The 20,480-nt window shown below is 52.8% G+C and overlaps 3 protein-coding genes across 3 annotated transcripts in view; 1 reads left to right on the forward strand and 2 right to left on the reverse strand.

Moving 5' to 3' along the window:
- The window catches only part of LOC106731049, a 93,458-nt gene that overhangs the window by 26,931 nt on the left and 46,047 nt on the right, over positions 1 to 20,480 (forward strand). The window lies entirely within an intron of this gene.
- Positions 5,385 to 8,437, reverse strand: LOC116662188. The gene is made up of 3 exons (XM_032475633.1): positions 7,331 to 8,437; positions 6,176 to 6,319; positions 5,385 to 5,583 (listed from the first exon to the last, which is right to left on the reverse strand). Exons 1-3 carry the CDS (start codon positions 7,612 to 7,614, stop codon positions 5,385 to 5,387), a joined length of 627 nt encoding a protein of 208 aa, XP_032331524.1. The 5' UTR covers positions 7,615 to 8,437.
- LOC116662189 lies at positions 17,094 to 19,337 on the reverse strand. The gene is made up of 3 exons (XM_032475634.1): positions 19,041 to 19,337; positions 17,885 to 18,028; positions 17,094 to 17,292 (listed from the first exon to the last, which is right to left on the reverse strand). The coding sequence occupies exons 1-3, from the start codon at positions 19,322 to 19,324 to the stop codon at positions 17,094 to 17,096; spliced, it is 627 nt and encodes a 208-aa protein (XP_032331525.1). The 5' UTR covers positions 19,325 to 19,337.

Genomic DNA, 20,480 nt, shown 5'->3' on the forward strand with positions numbered 1-20,480 from the left:
ACTTTTATGAGACCTTTTTTGGTTACTTCCCAACCATATTTGATAACTCAGTATGAAAACCCCAAGGTGTCGTGAATCCTGTTTTCCTTTGATAAACTCAAACGTGCTCCATTCAGGAAACATCCGCTGTGGCTGGATATGAATTATCGAGTCCTAGGACAGAGGAAGAATCAGGCCGGAACGTTCCAAACTCCACAGACTGCCTCTTTCCTGCATGTGCCACCCAGATGGAAAATCCCAAAGAGCCTCAACCGTCTTGATTTTCAAATCCGCTCCGATTTACTCTGCTTTAGAAAGAGCACGACAAAGAATTCATCTTCTTTGCAGAATCAGGTGGCAGGTCTCTGGGCTCCTCCCTCTGGCTGGCTGTAAGGGACCATCCTGTCGGCAGGATTCATTTGGGGAGAACCTAAATTTGAGCTCGCAGGCATGGTTCTCCCATCCCCGGGTTCCATGAGGCTGAGACTATCTGCTTGTTCTGCAAGGGGTCGACGCGTGAAACAAGGTAACCAGAGCTCTGTCTTCCTCACCTACACTGCTCAGGGGAGCCTAGGTTGTACTGCAACGCCAGAATCTCAGACACTTTGTGCCCCCCACCCCCGAAGAATGATCTGTCCTCACCGTGTTTCCGGTGGGAATGTAGATGTCTGAGCTGACAATGCCTTCACTGTAAACTCTGACCTCAGTTATCACAGGAGGACACAGTCACTGATATGGGCTGCCCACCCCTCACGTTTGCACGGTGACACTGGACCTGTCCCACAAGGCATGCTGGGAAACGTGGGTGTGAGGTGCAGGGACCAGTGGGTACCACTGTCTCTGCCCCAAACTCTCAGATCTGCTGACCCCAGTCAAACACCAAAACAAATGCGTATCAATAGTAATTTTACCCTCCTCCTGGGAGAGACCTGGGTATTCTGTATAAACCGGGGGTTAATACCCATATGGACCACGAAGGTAGGAGAAGAAAGCAAAGATGGTAGCGATGTGGGCTCCTGGTCCGAGCAGATTCTAGGTGTTTGGGAATGCAGGGAAAACTTCTAGACAAGAAAAAGTAAGAGTAAGAAGGAACTGGGCATACCCATCCAATAGCTCCTATTTTTCTTTTCTTTTTTTTAATTGAGTTATAGTCCATTTACAATGTTGTGTCAATTTCTACTGCACAGCACAGTGCTTCAGTCATACACGAACATAAATATATTCATTTTCATATTCTTTTCCACTGTGATCTAATACAAGATCTTGAGCATATTTCCCTGTGCTATACAGTACAATGTTGTTTATTTATTCTACATTTTGAAATCCCAGTCTGTCCCTTCCGACCCCCCGCCCCCTTGGCAAGCACAAGTTTGTTTTCTATGTCCATGAGTCTGTTTCTGTTTCGTATTTATGGATTTTTTCTTTTTAGGTTCCACATGGGAGCGATCTCATATGGTCATTTTCTTTCTCTTTCTGGCTTGCTTCACATAGAATGACATTCTCCAGGTCCATCCATGTTGCTGCAAATGGCATTATTTTATTCTTTTTTATGGCAGAGTAATATTCCATTGTATAAACGTACCACCTCTTCTTCATCCAGTCATCTCTTGATGGACATTTAGGCTGCTTCCATGTCTTGGCTCTTGTAAACAGTGCTGCCATGAACACTGGGGTGCTGGTGTCATTTTGAAGTAGGGTTCCTTCTGGATATGTGCCCAGGAGCAGGATTCCTGGATCACATAATAAGTGTATTCCTACTATTTGAGGGATCTCCATAGTGTTTTCCACAGAGGCTTCACCAAACTGCATTCCCACTAGCAGTGTAGGAGGGACCCCTTCTCTCCACAGCCTCTCCAGCATTTGTTGTTTGTGGACTTTTGAACGACGGGCATTCTGACTGGTGTGAGGTGATACCTCATTGTAGCTTTGATTTGCATTTGTCTGATATTTAGTGATATTGAGCCTTTTTTCATGTGTTTATTGAACATTTGTATGTCTTCCTTAGAGAATTGCTTGTTTAGGTCTCCTGCCCATTTTGGATTGGGTTTGTTTTTTTCTTATTAAGCTGTAAGAATTGTTTATATATGCTGGAGCTGAAGCCCTTGTCAGTTGCATCTTTTGCAAATATTTTCTCCCATTCTATAAGTTATCATTTTGTTTTGCTTATTGTTCCCTTTGCTGTGAAAAAGCTTGTAAGTTTAATTTTGGCTACTATTTTTAAAACGTGGAGAAGAACAAGTGTCAGCGAGGATGTGGGGCAACCAGCACCCCTGTGCCCTGTTGGTGGGAATGTAAATGGTGCAGCTGCTACAGGAAACAGGCGTCAAAAATTAAACATAGAATCACCTCGTGATCCAGCAGTCCCAATTCCGGGTGTGTATGCAGAAGAACTGAGAGCAGGGTCTTCACCCCCATGTTCACAGCAGCACTGTGTACAGTAGACAAAGCATGGAAGCAATCTAAGTGCGTATCAGCAGATGACTGGATAAAGCAGAAGTGGTACATTCATACAACGGAATACTACTCAGCCATGAGAAATGATAAAATATTGCCATTTGCAGCCACATGGATGGACTTGGAGATTATCACACAAAGTGAAGTCAGACAGAGAAAGACAAATATCATATGATATCACTTATATGTGGAATGTAAAATACGATAGAAATGAACTTATTTACAAAACAGAAACAGACTCACAGACAGAAAACATAGTTACCGGAGGGGGGAGGAGGGAAGGATAAATTAGGAGTTTGGGATTAGAAGATACACACTACTGTATATAAAGCAGATAAACAACAAGGTCCTACTGTAGAGCACAGGGAACTATATTCAATATATTGTAATAACTTATGATAACAAAATGTAAAAAGAAATATTTGGATGTTCATTTATGACGGAAGCATTATGCTGGACACCAGAAATTGACACAGCCTTGTAAACTGACTAGACTTCAAGAAAAATACATTATATGTACACAAAAACTTTTTTAATGGTCTGCACAAAAGAGAGAAACAGAACTGCTGAGTTCAAGTACTGATGCAGGCCCTCTGTGCTGTGAGAAACCAAACTTTAGTGAGCTTAAGGGAAAACAAATACATTAGTTTAGAAACACTGAGAAGATTCGCCAAAGCCCACTTGTGAGAAACAGGGTTTCCTACAAAGGAATACGGCAGGGATGGGTCACAAGCACTAATTATAGAAATGACAGAAGATACGTGCAGGCCAGCAGCGACTTAACAAAAATGCAGTGTCGTTTATCAGGGAGGGGAAAAAAAAAAGGAGAGAAGAGGAGGCAGGGAAGAGGAGGGAGGGAAGGAAGAACAGAATGTGGGGTCTCAGACAAACTAGACACATGAGTCTCGTGTCTGCGTTTCGCGGGTAACAGAACGGCGGCGGCAGCCGGGAGATGGACCGTGAAGTTTCCCCCGGCTCGGCACGCGGGGATCGCTGTGTGCGTTCTGGTGCACGGAGTCCCTGCAGCTGGGATGAGCGTGACTCGTGATCAAGCAAAAGTAAAAACTGACTAAATCCTTGAGAAATGCTCAGATCGTCAGCTGCAGCCTCGAAACATCAAGCCCTCCTGAAGAAGCTTGTGTTTTACTGATCCGGGGCCAAAACACCTTTTTATGGATTGGTACCCACTGTAAAAAAACAAAAACAAACAAACAAAAACAACCAAATTGTGCAAAAGAAAAAAAATACATGTTCAAAAAAGGAAGAGGAAAAAGAAGTAAAAGTGACCCAAACAACCAGTTGCCCCAGCTCCGTCCGGTCGTGGCGGTGCAGCCCGGCTAAGCCAGCGGACCCTGAGGTCAAGGTCAAACCATCCCTGACCCTCCCGCGCCACCGTAACTTACTTGCCACAGCCTTATTCCATGCTGTTGCCTTTTCAGAGTCTATCCGTGTCCCCAGGGCTCCCCCGTTCTCTGAGGGGGCCCAGTGCTCCCCGGGGCTACCTCGGGGTGTTCCCCAGCCACGTGCTCCTGGGGATGGGCTGCTGGATGGCTTTTGGGCCTGAATCCCTGCCCCAGATTCCTTGGAGCCGTGCCCCTCGCCCCCCGCCTGCATCCCCACCCACACGCACCTTCCTATCTTCGAGGTACCCCATCCTGAGCCGCGACCACCTCCAAAATGCCAGGGGCCGCTGTCCCCTGTAATCCGTCCTGTCCCTTCCCCAATGCCCACCCATCCGGGCAGGTTCTGAGAAGTCACCATGGCACAGAGGAAAGGGCCCAGCGGGGAACTCGGGCAATCCCTTGGGCTCCCACATCCCTGGCGGGCGGGCAGCCTTCGTTTCTTCCTCCCCGCGGGGTCACAGAGATGAGGACGTGACTGTCGGAGCCCTGGAGGGGAGGGCGGGGGCCTTAAATCATAGCGATTCCATGACCTCTCCTCCTCTACGCGTCCTCCGTCCAGAAATTGGGGCCACCCCCAGGAACCCCGACGCCGACAAAGATGAATTAATGGATGTCACTTGTCCCCAGCATCTGGAGACGCTGGCTGTAATTACATCTTCACCAGGACCTCGAAACCCACGTCTCCTGAGTCACCGAGCTCTCCCGTGGTTTCATTTAAAATCTAACTCCTGGTTATGAACGTTCAATATTGGGGGCAAAGCGTTCCCCGTCTCCTCCACCCAGAAGCCACCCCTTGTCTCATTTGAAAAGTCACGGAGGTGTCACTTCACATCCATGTAATTTCCGGGGCGACCTGGGTTGGCGATGAGCTTTTTCTTTTGTTTTGCCGTTCAGTTAGTTAAATTCCGTCGGTGCAAGCTCGTGGTGGGGAAAATCGATCGGTGACCTGGCTTCAGCGTGTGTAGTCATGTTGTTTAGGGACCAGAGGGCCCCCCGGACGGGAGCTTGACCTCAGTGTCACCTCCGCTGAGGCTGGAGGCTAATTCACAATCCTTCTGTACAAACACAGCGCTCTCTGCCCAGGGAGGCAGCCCGTTTGCCGTTTGTCTCCTGCGTCCTTACGGGTGAGGGAAGGGGGCCAAGAGGTGACGGGCGAGGCAGCTCACAGGGTGGGATTCACAGCTGCGCCTCCTGGGGCCCGGCTCCCGGAAACCCCCGTGTCTGCGTGTCTGCACGGGGTTCAGGGTCCCGGCCTCGAACTCCCCTCCCAGCCCTCCTGCCCCTTGTGGACGCCTGATTCCTCCTTGAGACTTTACGTCCATCTGCCCGGGACTCCGTCCCAGCGAAGCCCCCCCGTTCCTGTCCTTCATGGAGCTCACAGAGCCTAGCAATGACTGTGTTTTGCTTTTTATTTTTTAATATCATGAACACACTGGGCAGTTTCAAGTTTACAGAAAAACCGAGCAGTGCAGAGTTCACTGCAGCTCCCCGTGTTACCTGCACTGTATCGGGTACATTTGTTACCACTGCTGAGACAAAATCGACACACTAGTATTCACGGATGTCCACTGTTCCCTTGGGGCTCATCTTGGTGTTGTGCGGGCCGCGGGTTTGGACTCGTGGATGATGACGTGTATCCACCGTGTTCGTGGCATACGGAACGGCTTCACTGCCCTCTTTGTAGGAAGCGATAATGATACGTGACGTGTATCCAAACCCATGAACTGTGCAAATCCAGGAGGGAACCCTAATTCGAGTAAAGTGGACGTTGGGTGATTACAATGTGTCAATTTAGGTTCGCCAATTACAACGATTATCTCTAGTGGGGGCGGATATTGAGTCTGTGTAAGTGGGGGGCAGGGGATATGAGGGGCATCTCTGTACCCTCCCTTCAGTTCGGCTGTGACCCTGAAACTGTTCTTTAAAAAAAAAGTGACTGTCCTTTCTGACTGGATTACCGCGTTCTGTTGATTCTTACTTTGTGGTTGGCTTGATTCCTTTGATAACTCTGTACGTTTAAAAAGCGAATACTCTACAATGTTCTTAGAGATAATGAGCCGTACCTACATGTAAACTAAAAAAATGTGTATTGCAGTATATTGTGTGTGCGTATTTACATGCAATATGTTGTATTATGTGCAAATTGTAACAATTCTACCTAATATAACTGAATAATGAAAAAAAGAAAGAAAACTGGCTAATCTACAAATATATATATATATTAAGCCTTTAAAAATAAGAGAATTCCTCTGTGCTCCACGTGTCCCTCCCTCCCGGCAACCGCTGACCATGTCCGTCATCAGCCTTACGGGCAGGGCGACCTGCTCTGTGTCTGTCACCTGGGACAGTTGTGTGGGACCTGGGTGGGCGGCGTGGCATTTTTACGGCTCCGAGACTGCGCGCTGACAGAGTGCGCCACCATCCTCGAGCCTGGGGGGACCCGCTTCTCCGGGGACGCGGCTTCCTCAGGCCGACCTCTGCTCCTGGCGGTGAGAGAGAACGCCTCGCTGTCTGGGCACCTGTGTGTGGCGAGGACCCTCTGGAGCGAAGCCTGAGGCGAGGGTCTGGTGCCCGCGGATGGACGGGCGGGAAGTCACAGGGCTGGGGTGGCAGGAGGGGGCTCCTGAGCGCTGTCCTTCCCTCGGGGAGGGAGGGGGGCGGTAAAATCCATGCATTTTCAGGCCAGCGGGTGTGCATTTGGACACGTGGATGGAGGGGGCCCATGAACACGGGTGGGACAAGGCTGCTGTCTGCTGCATCAGGAGGCCCAGTCTCGGTTCCCGCCCTGCCCGCCCTGGCTCTGACACCACGCCCTGCAGGGCGGAACCCAGAGGTTTCTTTTCACTCTTACTTTCCTGCCCCGCTCTCCCGTGGAGCTGAGTGCAAACTCAACCCTCGACCACCCCACTGGCGTGAACGCAGGGCAGGATGTCCCCTCGGGCTGGCGTCCAGGGGGGTCACTCGCCTGCGTGAGTCCCATTCCATTTATATGCTGAAATAAGACTCCTCCGGGCCATTTTCTCCCCGGGATGGGGGGGCACTGGCTTATCCACATTCTTCTTCCTCTTCGTGTTTGGGAGACAGCCCGAAATGCACAAGGATCGTCAGCCAGGTCTTCTGAGCTACAGAGGTGACCGTGTCAATCACACATTGATGCGATCATTCAGCAAATATTCACGGAGAGCCTGCTTATGGAGAGGCTCCAGGAGTGAGGCATGTTAGCGTTAAAAGAAAAGAAAAGAAAAGAAACAGGAATCAGTAAGATACAGCAGTCTGGGTGCACCCCTGTGTGTCTGTCTGTATGTCTGGGGTGGGGGTTGTTGATTGAGAGACAAGAGAGGGGGAAAGAGGAGGACAGAGAGACTCGTGCATCAGGACGTGTTACCAGGAGCAACCTGGCGTCTTCACAGTAAGACACTAACATCCCTAGGAAAGAGCAGCTGGAGGAGAAACGGGGCTTGGGAGGGAAGGGGCTGGCGCACCGCTGAGCACACCTGAGCCTCCGCGCGTCACCAGCACACCTGCTCCTCCCCAGGGTTCCCCCGACATCCCCTCCACCTCGCTCCCAGCGCCTCGGCTTTGTCGTCCTCACGCCCGGCGACAGGCGCGCGCACGCGCGGCCGTGGGGCCCGGCTGCAGGCCCGGGTGCGCCGCCGCCCACAGGGAGGCCCCCGGGGTCCGCGCCACACAGGTGTCCGGCCTCTAGCGACCCTGCCCCCGGCCGGGGCCGCGTGGCTCCGGGCCGCCCGAGCCCAGCTGTGCCTGTGAGACGCACCATCGGGCCGGGCGTGGGGTCAGGGCGGGGCCTGGGGTCAGGGCCTGGCGTGGGGTCACGGCTGGGCAGGTCCGTGCGTAGGGTCAGGACCGGGCGTGAGGTCAGAGATGGGCGGGGCCGGGCGTGGGGTCACGGATGGGCGGTCCCTGGCGTGGGGTCAAGGCTGGGCGGGGCCGGGCGTGAGGTCAGGGCCTGAAGTGGGGTCACGGCCAGGTCGGGCATGGGGTCAGGGCCGTGCGAGGGGTCATAGATGGGCGGGGCTGGGCGTGGGGTCACGGATGGGCGGTGCCTGGCGTGGGGTCAAGGCTGGGCAGGGCCGGCGTGAGGTCAGGGCCGTGCGTGGGGTCAGGGCCTGCGTGGGGTCACGGCTGGGAGGTGCCAGTAGTGGGGTCAGGGTTGGGAGAGCGTGGGGTCACAGCTGGGTGTGGCCGGGCGTGGGGTCAGGGCCGTGCGTGGGGTCAGGGCCTGGCGTGGGGTCACGTCTGTACAGGTCCGGGCGTGGGGTCAGGGTCGGGCATGCGGTCACGGATGGGCGGGGCCGGTCTTGGGGTCACGGATGGGCGGGGCCGGCGTGAGGTCAGGGCCTGGCGTGGGGTCAGGACCTGGCGTGGGGTCACGGCTGGGCGGGGCCGGGCGTGTGGTCAGGGCTGCGTGGGACCTGGCGTGTGTCATGGTTGGGCAGGACCGGGCGTGGGGTCAGAGCAGGGCATGGTGTTAGGGCTGGGTGGGTCCTGGCTTGGGGTCACGGCTGGGCAGGGCCGTGCGTACGGGTTCAGAGCCGGTCGTGGGGTCAAGGCTGGGCGGGGCCGGGCGTGGGGTCATGTCCTTCCTGGGCGTGGGGTCAGGGCTGGGCGGGGCCGGACGTGGGGTCATGACCAGGCGTGGGGTCAGGGCTGGGCGGGGCCGGGCGTGGGGTCATGACCAAGCGTGGGGTCACGAATGGGCGGGGTCGGGCGTCGGGTCAGGGCCGTGCGTGGGGTCAGGGCATGATATAGGGTGACGGCTGGGCGGGGCGGGCGTGGGTTCAAGGGAGGCTGGGCGTGGGGTCAGGGCTGGGCGGGCCCGGTTGTTGGGTCATGATCCGGCGTGGGGTCAGGGTTGGGCGGGGCGTGGGGTTAGGGCTGGGCAGGCCCGGGGGTCGGGTCACGGCTGAGAGGAGTCAGGCGTGGGGTCACGACTGGGCGTGCTGGGGCGTGGGGTCAGGGCCGTGTGGAGCCTGGCGTAGGGTCAGGGCAGGGCGGGGCCGGGCGTGGGGTCAGGGCCGGGCCCGGCCAGTCAGCACCCCCGCCTCCTCGCCCCGCCCTCCCCCTCCCCTCGCCCACGGCCATGGCCGCGTCCTCCGACCCGCAGCACCGCGCTGGGCCCCGGCGCTGGGTCAGGAGCGTCTGTGGGGGGCACGGAGCGCCCCGGGCCGCCGCCGGGGCCGTGGGACCGGACTCCGGCTTCATTGCAGGTTAGCGCTGCCTTGGCGGTGAGCGTGGCTCCCAAATAGAAACAGACTTTGCGACATCCTGGGAGGGAGCCGGGGGGCGCCGTGCTCAAGGGGATAGTGGTCTCCTGACACGAACGCAGATCCCTGCATGGTTTTCGAGAAACTTGGCAAGCCGTGTACCCGAGTGTATAGACAGTTTGGGCAAGGCAGACTCTAGAAATGAGTAACCAAGGTGTGTAGGCAGTTTTTTGTTGCTTTTATTGAACTACCGTCACTTACAACGTGTCGCTTCCTGGTGCACACTGTCCCCAGTCACGCACATACGTGCAGATACTGATTTTCATATTTTCATATTCGTTTTCATTAAAGGTTATTACAAGATACTGAATATACTTCTCTGTGCTGTACAGAAGAAGTTTTTTTTTAATCTGTTTTTATATATAGTAGTTAACATTAGCAAATCTAAAACTCCCAAACTTCCCCCTTCCCACCTCTTTTCTCCCAGGAACCAGAAGATTGTTTACTGTGTCAGTTGGGAGTTTTTGCTTTAGGGCAGGAGTTCTGAAATTTCTGGTTTCTGTGCCCAAATGCAGCCCCATTTGTCTGAATTATGGAAACAAAGTGACGCAATATTTCTTCTTACTGAATGATGCAAGCCGTATTTTTACGAGATTTCTAATTCCCTAAATGTTTGTTGGTTTGTTTGCTTTTGCTGGTGGGGTGGGAGGTGGTGGTAATTAGGGTTATTTATTTACTGTCACCGAGGTACTGGCTCGAACCCAGGACCTGGTGCACGCTAAGCATGTGCTCCAACACCGAGCTCTGCCCTCCCCCGAGATTCCTGCTTCCCTCGGAGTACACAGAGTCTCTAGGAAAGTGGTTGATTTTTTTTTTTCTTTTGACCTGGTCGGTTGGGTTTCATTAATTCCCCGGAGTACCCTTCACACGTGCGCTCCTATCTGGTAAATTTAAATATTCTTTTTTGCCCACATAATATTCAGCACTATCGAATCCGGCCTCCTCGCTGCCCTGAGCAGATCCCCAACCCTTGCAAATCAGATTCTGTGTTTCAGAGAGCCGTCTGGGGGATCTTAAGGGTTTTTTTTTTTTTTTTTTCTTTTTTTCCCGTCTTTCAACTAATTTCCTTTAGAATTCTCCAAACAAGTACACGCCTGCACCAAACTGACACTCGGGGAACTTCCAGTAGGCAATTTGGGGCCTTGTTTTGGTTGCAAATGAGGTGGGGCAGACGCCGCGTTCCTTTCCCCGGAGCTGTGCTGCGAATGGCTCCGAGTTTGCAGGCACCCAGGACGGAACTGAAGCGCCCCAAGCAGACACCTCCTTCCTCATGATATCATGGGAATGAGAAGGTCCCCACTGAGGGCCCGCATGAATCTGGGCACGACAGGAAAACAAGGAGATGAGGCATCTTTCCAGGTAGTTAAACCCGTGTAGAAAACCCCGGTACCTAATTGACGCTGGAAACTTCATCTTGGTTCTGACTTGTCATCACGCCGGCCAGGGGTTCCCCTGTTCACCTGGCATATCGGGGCGCAACTCCCGGAACGTTCCATCAGCAGCTGTCTGTTTGGGAAAGGAAAAGGTCACTCTTTCAGAAGTTTTATTTACTTTTTGATTGAGATAGTGTTGATTTACAGTATCATATTAGTTTCATGTGTACAGCATAGTGATTCACAATTTCTTCTTAAAGGTTATACTCCATTTATAGTTATTATAAAATATTGGCTGTGTTCCCCGTGTTGTACAATGTATCCTGCCAGCTTATTTATTCTGTACATAGTTTGTCCCTCTGACTCCCCTACCGTCATTGTCCTTCCCCCCTTCCCTGCCCCCACTGGTCCCCACCAACTTGTTCTCTGCATCTGTGAGTCTGCTTCTGTTTTGTTATATTCACTCGTTTGTTGTATCTGTTTAGATTTCACGTATAAGTGATACCACACAGTATTTGTATTTCTCTGTCTGATTTATATCACTCAGCATAATGCTCCCTCCAGGTCCATCCATGTTGCTGCAAATGGCATTCTTTTATTCTTTTTCATGGTTGAGTAGTATTCCATTGTATACATACACCACATCTCCTTTCTTCATTCTTCTGCTGAAGGACATTTAAGTTGCTTCCATGTCTTGGTGGTTTTAATAATGCTGCTATGAACATGAAGTGCATGTATTTTTTTTTTTTTTTGAACCAAAAATTTGAGCTTAAAGATCTCGAACTCTGCATTTTAACTGACACAAGAGCCACTCTTGGGAGATTCTGACTGGGTCTTTCAGCTTTAATAAATGCTTGGACTTTTTATGGTTTTGGCCTATGGAGCCAAGCTCATCTGTTCCAGTTTGCTTAGCAATATTGGAATTTCTGATTTGCAGGTGGTAACAAATCAGGCTGGCCGTGCTGCTTCCTTTGGGTGAGAGAGGCGGATGTCGGAATGCAGACATGTCCTCCAGGTGTCCTCTCCCGGAACCAACTTTCTTCGACTTTGGTTTTGAACTTCAAGAAAAGGACAGCCCAGGATAGATACGGACGTGTGAGTAAGAGAAAGGAAATTTATAAAGTTTTAACGTGTCAGCAGAGGTAAACAAAAGAACGTGTTTCTAGCATGGAAAGCAGGCGTGTTTTATTAGAAATTGGATTTAACTAGAATTACTTTTATGAGACCTTTTTTGGTTACTTCCCAACCATATTTGATAACTCAGTATGAAAACCCCAAGGTGTCGTGAATCCTGTTTTCCTTTGATAAACTCAAACGTGCTCCATTCAGGAAACATCCGCTGTGGCTGGATATGAATTATCGAGTCCTAGGACAGAGGAAGAATCAGGCCGGAACGTTCCAAACTCCACAGACTGCCTCTTTCCTGCATGTGCCACCCAGATGGAAAATCCCAAAGAGCCTCAACCGTCTTGATTTTCAAATCCGCTCCGATTTACTCTGCTTTAGAAAGAGCACGACAAAGAATTCATCTTCTTTGCAGAATCAGGTGGCAGGTCTCTGGGCTCCTCCCTCTGGCTGGCTGTAAGGGACCATCCTGTCGGCAGGATTCATTTGGGGAGAACCTAAATTTGAGCTCGCAGGCATGGTTCTCCCATCCCCGGGTTCCATGAGGCTGAGACTATCTGCTTGTTCTGCAAGGGGTCGACGCGTGAAACAAGGTAACCAGAGCTCTGTCTTCCTCACCTACACTGCTCAGGGGAGCCTAGGTTGTACTGCAACGCCAGAATCTCAGACACTTTGTGCCCCCCACCCCCGAAGAATGATCTGTCCTCACCGTGTTTCCGGTGGGAATGTAGATGTCTGAGCTGACAATGCCTTCACTGTAAACTCTGACCTCAGTTATCACAGGAGGACACAGTCACTGATATGGGCTGCCCACCCCTCACGTTTGCACGGTGACACTGGACCTGTCCCACAAGGCATGCTGGGAAACGTGGGTGTGAGATGCAGGGACCAGTGGGTACCACTGTCTCTGCCCCAAACTCTCAGATCTGCTGACCCCAGTCAAACACCAAAACAAATGCGTATCAATAGTAATTTTACCCTCCTCCTGGGAGAGACCTGGGTATTCTGTATAAACCGGGGGTTAATACCCATATGGACCACGAAGGTAGGAGAAGAAAGCAAAGATGGTAGCGATGTGGGCTCCTGGTCCGAGCAGATTCTAGGTGTTTGGGAATGCAGGGAAAACTTCTAGACAAGAAAAAGTAAGAGTAAGAAGGAACTGGGCATACCCATCCAATAGCTCCTATTTTTTCTTTTTTTTTTTTTAATTGAGTTATAGTCCATTTACAATGTTGTGTCAATTTCTACTGCACAGCACAGTGCTTCAGTCATACACGAACATAAATATATTCATTTTCATATTCTTTTCCACTGTGATCTAATACAAGATCTTGAGCATATTTCCCTGTGCTATACAGTACAATGTTGTTTATTTATTCTACATTTTGAAATCCCAGTCTGTCCCTTCCGACCCCCCGCCCCCTTGGCAAGCACAAGTTTGTTTTCTATGTCCATGAGTCTGTTTCTGTTTCGTATTTATGGATTTTTTCTTTTTAGGTTCCACATGGGAGCGATCTCATATGGTCATTTTCTTTCTCTTTCTGGCTTGCTTCACATAGAATGACATTCTCCAGGTCCATCCATGTTGCTGCAAATGGCATTATTTTATTCTTTTTTATGGCAGAGTAATATTCCATTGTATAAACGTACCACCTCTTCTTCATCCAGTCATCTCTTGATGGACATTTAGGCTGCTTCCATGTCTTGGCTCTTGTAAACAGTGCTGCCATGAACACTGGGGTGCTGGTGTCATTTTGAAGTAGGGTTCCTTCTGGATATGTGCCCAGGAGCAGGATTCCTGGATCACATAATAAGTGTATTCCTACTATTTGAGGAATCTCCATAGTGTTTTCCACAGAGGCTTCACCAAACTGCATTCCCACTAGCAGTGTAGGAGGGACCCCTTCTCTCCACAGCCTCTCCAGCATTTGTTGTTTGTGGACTTTTGAACGACGGGCATTCTGACTGGTGTGAGGTGATACCTCATTGTAGCTTTGATTTGCATTTGTCTGATATTTAGTGATATTGAGCCTTTTTTCATGTGTTTATTGAACATTTGTATGTCTTCCTTAGAGAATTGCTTGTTTAGGTCTCCTGCCCATTTTTGGATTGGGTTTGTTTTTTTCTTATTAAGCTGTAAGAATTGTTTATATATGCTGGAGCTGAAGCCCTTGTCAGTTGCATCTTTTGCAAATATTTTCTCCCATTCTATAAGTTATCATTTTGTTTTGCTTATTGTTCCCTTTGCTGTGAAAAAGCTTGTAAGTTTAATTTTGGCTACTATTTTTAAAACGTGGAGAAGAACAAGTGTCAGCGAGGATGTGGGGCAACCAGCACCCCTGTGCCCTGTTGGTGGGAATGTAAATGGTGCAGCTGCTACAGGAAACAGGCGTCAAAAATTAAACATAGAATCACCTCGTGATCCAGCAGTCCCAATTCCGGGTGTGTATGCAGAAGAACTGAGAGCAGGGTCTTCACCCCCATGTTCACAGCAGCACTGTGTACAGTAGACAAAGCATGGAAGCAATCTAAGTGCGTATCAGCAGATGACTGGATAAAGCAGAAGTGGTACATTCATACAACGGAATACTACTCAGCCATGAGAAATGATAAAATATTGCCATTTGCAGCCACATGGATGGACTTGGAGATTATCACACAAAGTGAAGTCAGACAGAGAAAGACAAATATCATATGATATCACTTATATGTGGAATGTAAAATACGATAGAAATGAACTTATTTACAAAACAGAAACAGACTCACAGACAGAAAACATAGTTACCGGAGGGGGGAGGAGGGAAGGATAAATTAGGAGTTTGGGATTAGAAGATACACACTACTGTATATAAAGCAGATAAACAACAAGGTCCTACTGTAGAGCACAGGGAACTATATTCAATATATTGTAATAACTTATGATAACAAAATGTAAAAAGAAATATTTGGATGTTCATTTATGACGGAAGCATTATGCTGGACACCAGAAATTGACACAGCCTTGTAAACTGACTAGACTTCAAGAAAAATACATTATATGTACACAAAAACTTTTTTAATGGTCTGCACAAAAGAGAGAAACAGAACTGCTGAGTTCAAGTACTGATGCAGGCCCTCTGTGCTGTGAGAAACCAAACTTTAGTGAGCTTAAGGGAAAACAAATACATTAGTTTAGAAACACTGAGAAGATTCGCCAAAGCCCACTTGTGAGAAACAGGGTTTCCTACAAAGGAATACGGCAGGGATGGGTCACAAGCACTAATTATAGAAATGACAGAAGATACGTGCAGGCCAGCAGCGACTTAACAAAAATGCAGTGTCGTTTATCAGGGAGGGGAAAAAAAAAAGGAGAGAAGAGGAGGCAGGGAAGAGGAGGGAGGGAAGGAAGAACAGAATGTGGGGTCTCAGACAAACTAGACACATGAGTCTCGTGTCTGCGTTTCGCGGGTAACAGAACGGCGGCGGCAGCCGGGAGATGGACCGTGAAGTTTCCCCCGGCTCGGCACGCGGGGATCGCTGTGTGCGTTCTGGTGCACGGAGTCCCTGCAGCTGGGATGAGCGTGACTCGTGATCAAGCAAAAGTAAAAACTGACTAAATCCTTGAGAAATGCTCAGATCGTCAGCTGCAGCCTCGAAACATCAAGCCCTCCTGAAGAAGCTTGTGTTTTACTGATCCGGGGCCAAAACACCTTTTTATGGATTGGTACCCACTGTAAAAAAACAAAAACAAACAAACAAAAACAACCAAATTGTGCAAAAGAAAAAAAATACATGTTCAAAAAAGGAAGAGGAAAAAGAAGTAAAAGTGACCCAAACAACCAGTTGCCCCAGCTCCGTCCGGTCGTGGCGGTGCAGCCCGGCTAAGCCAGCGGACCCTGAGGTCAAGGTCAAACCATCCCTGACCCTCCCGCGCCACCGTAACTTACTTGCCACAGCCTTATTCCATGCTGTTGCCTTTTCAGAGTCTATCCGTGTCCCCAGGGCTCCCCCGTTCTCTGAGGGGGCCCAGTGCTCCCCGGGGCTACCTCGGGGTGTTCCCCAGCCACGTGCTCCTGGGGATGGGCTGCTGGATGGCTTTTGGGCCTGAATCCCTGCCCCAGATTCCTTGGAGCCGTGCCCCTCGCCCCCCGCCTGCATCCCCACCCACACGCACCTTCCTATCTTCGAGGTACCCCATCCTGAGCCGCGACCACCTCCAAAATGCCAGGGGCCGCTGTCCCCTGTAATCCGTCCTGTCCCTTCCCCAATGCCCACCCATCCGGGCAGGTTCTGAGAAGTCACCATGGCACAGAGGAAAGGGCCCAGCGGGGAACTCGGGCAATCCCTTGGGCTCCCACATCCCTGGCGGGCGGGCAGCCTTCGTTTCTTCCTCCCCGCGGGGTCACAGAGATGAGGACGTGACTGTCGGAGCCCTGGAGGGGAGGGCGGGGGCCTTAAATCATAGCGATTCCATGACCTCTCCTCCTCTACGCGTCCTCCGTCCAGAAATTGGGGCCACCCCCAGGAACCCCGACGCCGACAAAGATGAATTAATGGATGTCACTTGTCCCCAGCATCTGGAGACGCTGGCTGTAATTACATCTTCACCAGGACCTCGAAACCCACGTCTCCTGAGTCACCGAGCTCTCCCGTGGTTTCATTTAAAATCTAACTCCTGGTTATGAACGTTCAATATTGGGGGCAAAGCGTTCCCCGTCTCCTCCACCCAGAAGCCACCCCTTGTCTCATTTGAAAAGTCACGGAGGTGTCACTTCACATCCATGTAATTTCCGGGGCGACCTGGGTTGGCGATGAGCTTTTTCTTTTGTTTTGCCGTTCAGTTAGTTAAATTCCGTCGGTGCAAGCTCGTGGTGGGGAAAATCGATCGGTGACCTGGCTTCAGCGTGTGTAGTCATGTTGTTTAGGGACCAGAGGGCCCCCCGGACGGGAGCTTGACCTCAGTGTCACCTCCGCTGAGGCTGGAGGCTAATTCACAATCCTTCTGTACAAACACAGCGCTCTCTGCCCAGGGAGGCAGCCCGTTTGCCGTTTGTCTCCTGCGTCCTTACGGGTGAGGGAAGGGGGCCAAGAGGTGACGGGCGAGGCAGCTCACAGGGTGGGATTCACAGCTGCGCCTCCTGGGGCCCGGCTCCCGGAAACCCCCGTGTCTGCGTGTCTGCACGGGGTTCAGGGTCCCGGCCTCGAACTCCCCTCCCAGCCCTCCTGCCCCTTGTGGACGCCTGATTCCTCCTTGAGACTTTACGTCCATCTGCCCGGGACTCCGTCCCAGCGAAGCCCCCCCGTTCCTGTCCTTCATGGAGCTCACAGAGCCTAGCAATGACTGTGTTTTGCTTTTTATTTTTTAATATCATGAACACACTGGGCAGTTTCAAGTTTACAGAAAAACCGAGCAGTGCAGAGTTCACTGCAGCTCCCCGTGTTACCTGCACTGTATCGGGTACATTTGTTACCACTGCTGAGACAAAATCGACACACTAGTATTCACGGATGTCCACTGTTCCCTTGGGGCTCATCTTGGTGTTGTGCGGGCCGCGGGTTTGGACTCGTGGATGATGACGTGTATCCACCGTGTTCGTGGCATACGGAACGGCTTCACTGCCCTCTTTGTAGGAAGCGATAATGATACGTGACGTGTATCCAAACCCATGAACTGTGCAAATCCAGGAGGGAACCCTAATTCGAGTAAAGTGGACGTTGGGTGATTACAATGTGTCAATTTAGGTTCGCCAATTACAACGATTATCTCTAGTGGGGGCGGATATTGAGTCTGTGTAAGTGGGGGGCAGGGGATATGAGGGGCATCTCTGTACCCTCCCTTCAGTTCGGCTGTGACCCTGAAACTGTTCTTTAAAAAAAAAGTGACTGTCCTTTCTGACTGGATTACCGCGTTCTGTTGATTCTTACTTTGTGGTTGGCTTGATTCCTTTGATAACTCTGTACGTTTAAAAAGCGAATACTCTACAATGTTCTTAGAGATAATGAGCCGTACCTACATGTAAACTAAAAAAATGTGTATTGCAGTATATTGTGTGTGCGTATTTACATGCAATATATTGTATTATGTGCAAATTGTAACAATTCTACCTAATATAACTGAATAATGAAAAAAAGAAAGAAAACTGGCTAATCTACAAATATATATATATATTAAGCCTTTAAAAATAAGAAAATTCCTCTGTGCTCCACGTGTCCCTCCCTCCCGGCAACCGCTGACCATGTGCGTCATCAGCCTTACGGGCAGGGCGACCTGCTCTGTGTCTGTCACCTGGGACAGGTGTGTGCGACCTGGGTGGGCGGCGTGGCGTTTTTACGGCTCTGAGACTGCGCGCTGACAGAGTGCGCCACCATCCTCGAGCCTGGGGGGACCCGCTTCTCCGGGGACGCGGCTTCCTCAGGCCGACCTCTGCTCCCGGCGGTGAGAGAGAACGCCTCGCTGTCTGGGCACCTGTGTGTGGCGAGGACCCTCTGGAGCGAAGCCTGAGGCGAGGGTCTGGTGCCCGCGGATGGACGGGCGGGAAGTCACAGGGCTGGGGTGGCAGGAGGGGGCTCCTGAGCGCTGTCCTTCCCTCGGGGAGGGAGGGGGGCGGTAAAATCCATGCATTTTCAGGCCAGCGGGTGTGCATTTGGGCACGTGGATGGAGGGGGCCCATGAACACGGGTGGGACAAGGCTGCTGTCTGCTGCATCAGGAGGCCCAGTCTCGGTTCCCCGCCCTGCCCGCCCTGGCTCTGACACCACGCCCTGCAGGGCGGAACCCAGAGGTTTCTTTTCACTCTTACTTTCCTGCCCCGCTCTCCCGTGGAGCTGAGTGCAAACTCAACCCTCGACCACCCCACTGGCGTGAACGCAGGGCAGGATGTCCCCTCGGGCTGGCGTCCAGGGGGGTCACTCGCCTGCGTGAGTCCCATTCCATTTATATGCTGAAATAAGACTCCTCCGGGCCATTTTCTCCCCGGGATGGGGGGGCACTGGCTTATCCACATTCTTCTTCCTCTTCGTGTTTGGGAGACAGCCCGAAATGCACAAGGATCGTCAGCCAGGTCTTCTGAGCTACAGTGGTGACCGTGTCAATCACACATTGATGCGATCATTCAGCAAATATTCACGGAGAGCCTGCTTATGGAGAGGCTCCAGGAGTGAGGCATGTTAGCGTTAAAAGAAAAGAAAAGAAAAGAAACAGGAATCAGTAAGATACAGCAGTCTGGGTGCACCCCTGTGTGTCTGTCTGTATGTCTGGGGTGGGGGTTGTTGATTGAGAGACAAGAGAGGGGGAAAGAGGAGGACAGAGAGACTCGTGCATCAGGACGTGTTACCAGGAGCAACCTGGCGTCTTCACAGTAAGACACTAACATCCCTAGGAAAGAGCAGCTGGAGGAGAAACGGGGCTTGGGAGGGAAGGGGCTGGCGCACCGCTGAGCACACCTGAGCCTCCGCGCGTCACCAGCACACCTGCTCCTCCCCAGGGTTCCCCCGACATCCCCTCCACCTCGCTCCCAGCGCCTCGGCTTTGTCGTCCTCACGCCCGGCGACAGGCGCGTGCACGCGCGGCCGTGGGGCCCGGCTGCAGGCCCGGGTGCGCCGCCGCCCACAGGGAGGCCCCCGGGGTCCGCGCCACACAGGTGTCCGGCCTCTAGCGACCCTGCCCCCGGCCGGGGCCGCGTGGCTCCGGGCCGCCCGAGCCCAGCTGTGCCTGTGAGACGCACCATCGGGCCGGGCGTGTGGTCAGGGCGGGGCCTGGGGTCAGGGCGGGGCCTGGGGTCAGGGCCTGGCGTGGGGTCACGGCTGGGCAGGTCCCTGCGTAGGGTCAGGACCGGGCGTGAGGTCAGAGATGGGCGGGGCCGGGCGTGGGGTCACGGATGGGCGGTCCCTGGCGTGGGGTCAAGGCTGGGCGGGGCCGGGCGTGAGGTCAGGGCCTGAAGTGGGGTCACGGCCAGGTCGGGCATGGGGTCAGGGCCGTGCGAGGGGTCATAGATGGGCGGGGCTGGGCGTGGGGTCACGGATGGGCGGTGCCTGGCGTGGGGTCAAGGCTGGGCAGGGCCGGCGTGATGTCAGGGCCGTGCGTGGGGTCAGGGCCTGCGTGGGGTCACGGCTGGGAGGTGCCAGTAGTGGGGTCAGGGTTGGGAGAGCGTGGGGTCACAGCTGGGTGTGGCCGGGCGTGGGGTCAGGGCCGTGCGTGGGGTCAGGGCCTGGCGTGGGGTCACGTCTGTACAGGTCCGGGCGTGGGGTCAGGGTCGGGCATGCGGTCACGGATGGGCGGGGCCGGTCTTGGGGTCACGGATGGGCGGGGCCGGCGTGAGGTCAGGGCCTGGCGTGGGGTCAGGACCTGGCGTGGGGTCACGGCTGGGCGGGGCCGGGCGTGTGGTCAGGGCTGCGTGGGACCTGGCGTGTGTCATGGTTGGGGAGGACCGGGCGTGGGGTCAGAGCAGGGCATGGTGTTAGGGCTGGGTGGGTCCTGGCTTGGGGTCACGGCTGGGCAGGGCCGGGCGTGGGGTCATGTCCTTCCTGGGCGTGGGGTCAGGGCTGGGCGGGGCCGGACGTGGGGTCATGACCAGGCGTGGGGTCAGGGCTGGGCGGGGCCGGGCGTGGGGTCATGACCAAGCGTGGGGTCACGAATGGGCGGGGTCGGGCGTGGGGTCAGGGCCGTGCGTGGGGTCAGGGCATGATATAGGGTGACGGCTGGGCGGGGCGGGCGTGGGTTCAAGGGAGGCTGGGCGTGGGGTCAGGGCTGGGCGGGCCCGGTTGTTGGGTCATGATCCGGCGTGGGGTCAGGGTTGGGCGGGGCGTGGGGTTAGGGCTGGGCAGGCCCGGGGGTCGGGTCACGGCTGAGAGGAGTCAGGCGTGGGGTCACGACTGGGCGTGCTG

The sequence above is a fragment of the Camelus ferus genome, chromosome X, assembly GCF_009834535.1.
Source record: "Camelus ferus isolate YT-003-E chromosome X, BCGSAC_Cfer_1.0, whole genome shotgun sequence".
In the NCBI taxonomy this organism is placed as follows: domain Eukaryota; kingdom Metazoa; phylum Chordata; class Mammalia; order Artiodactyla; family Camelidae; genus Camelus; species Camelus ferus.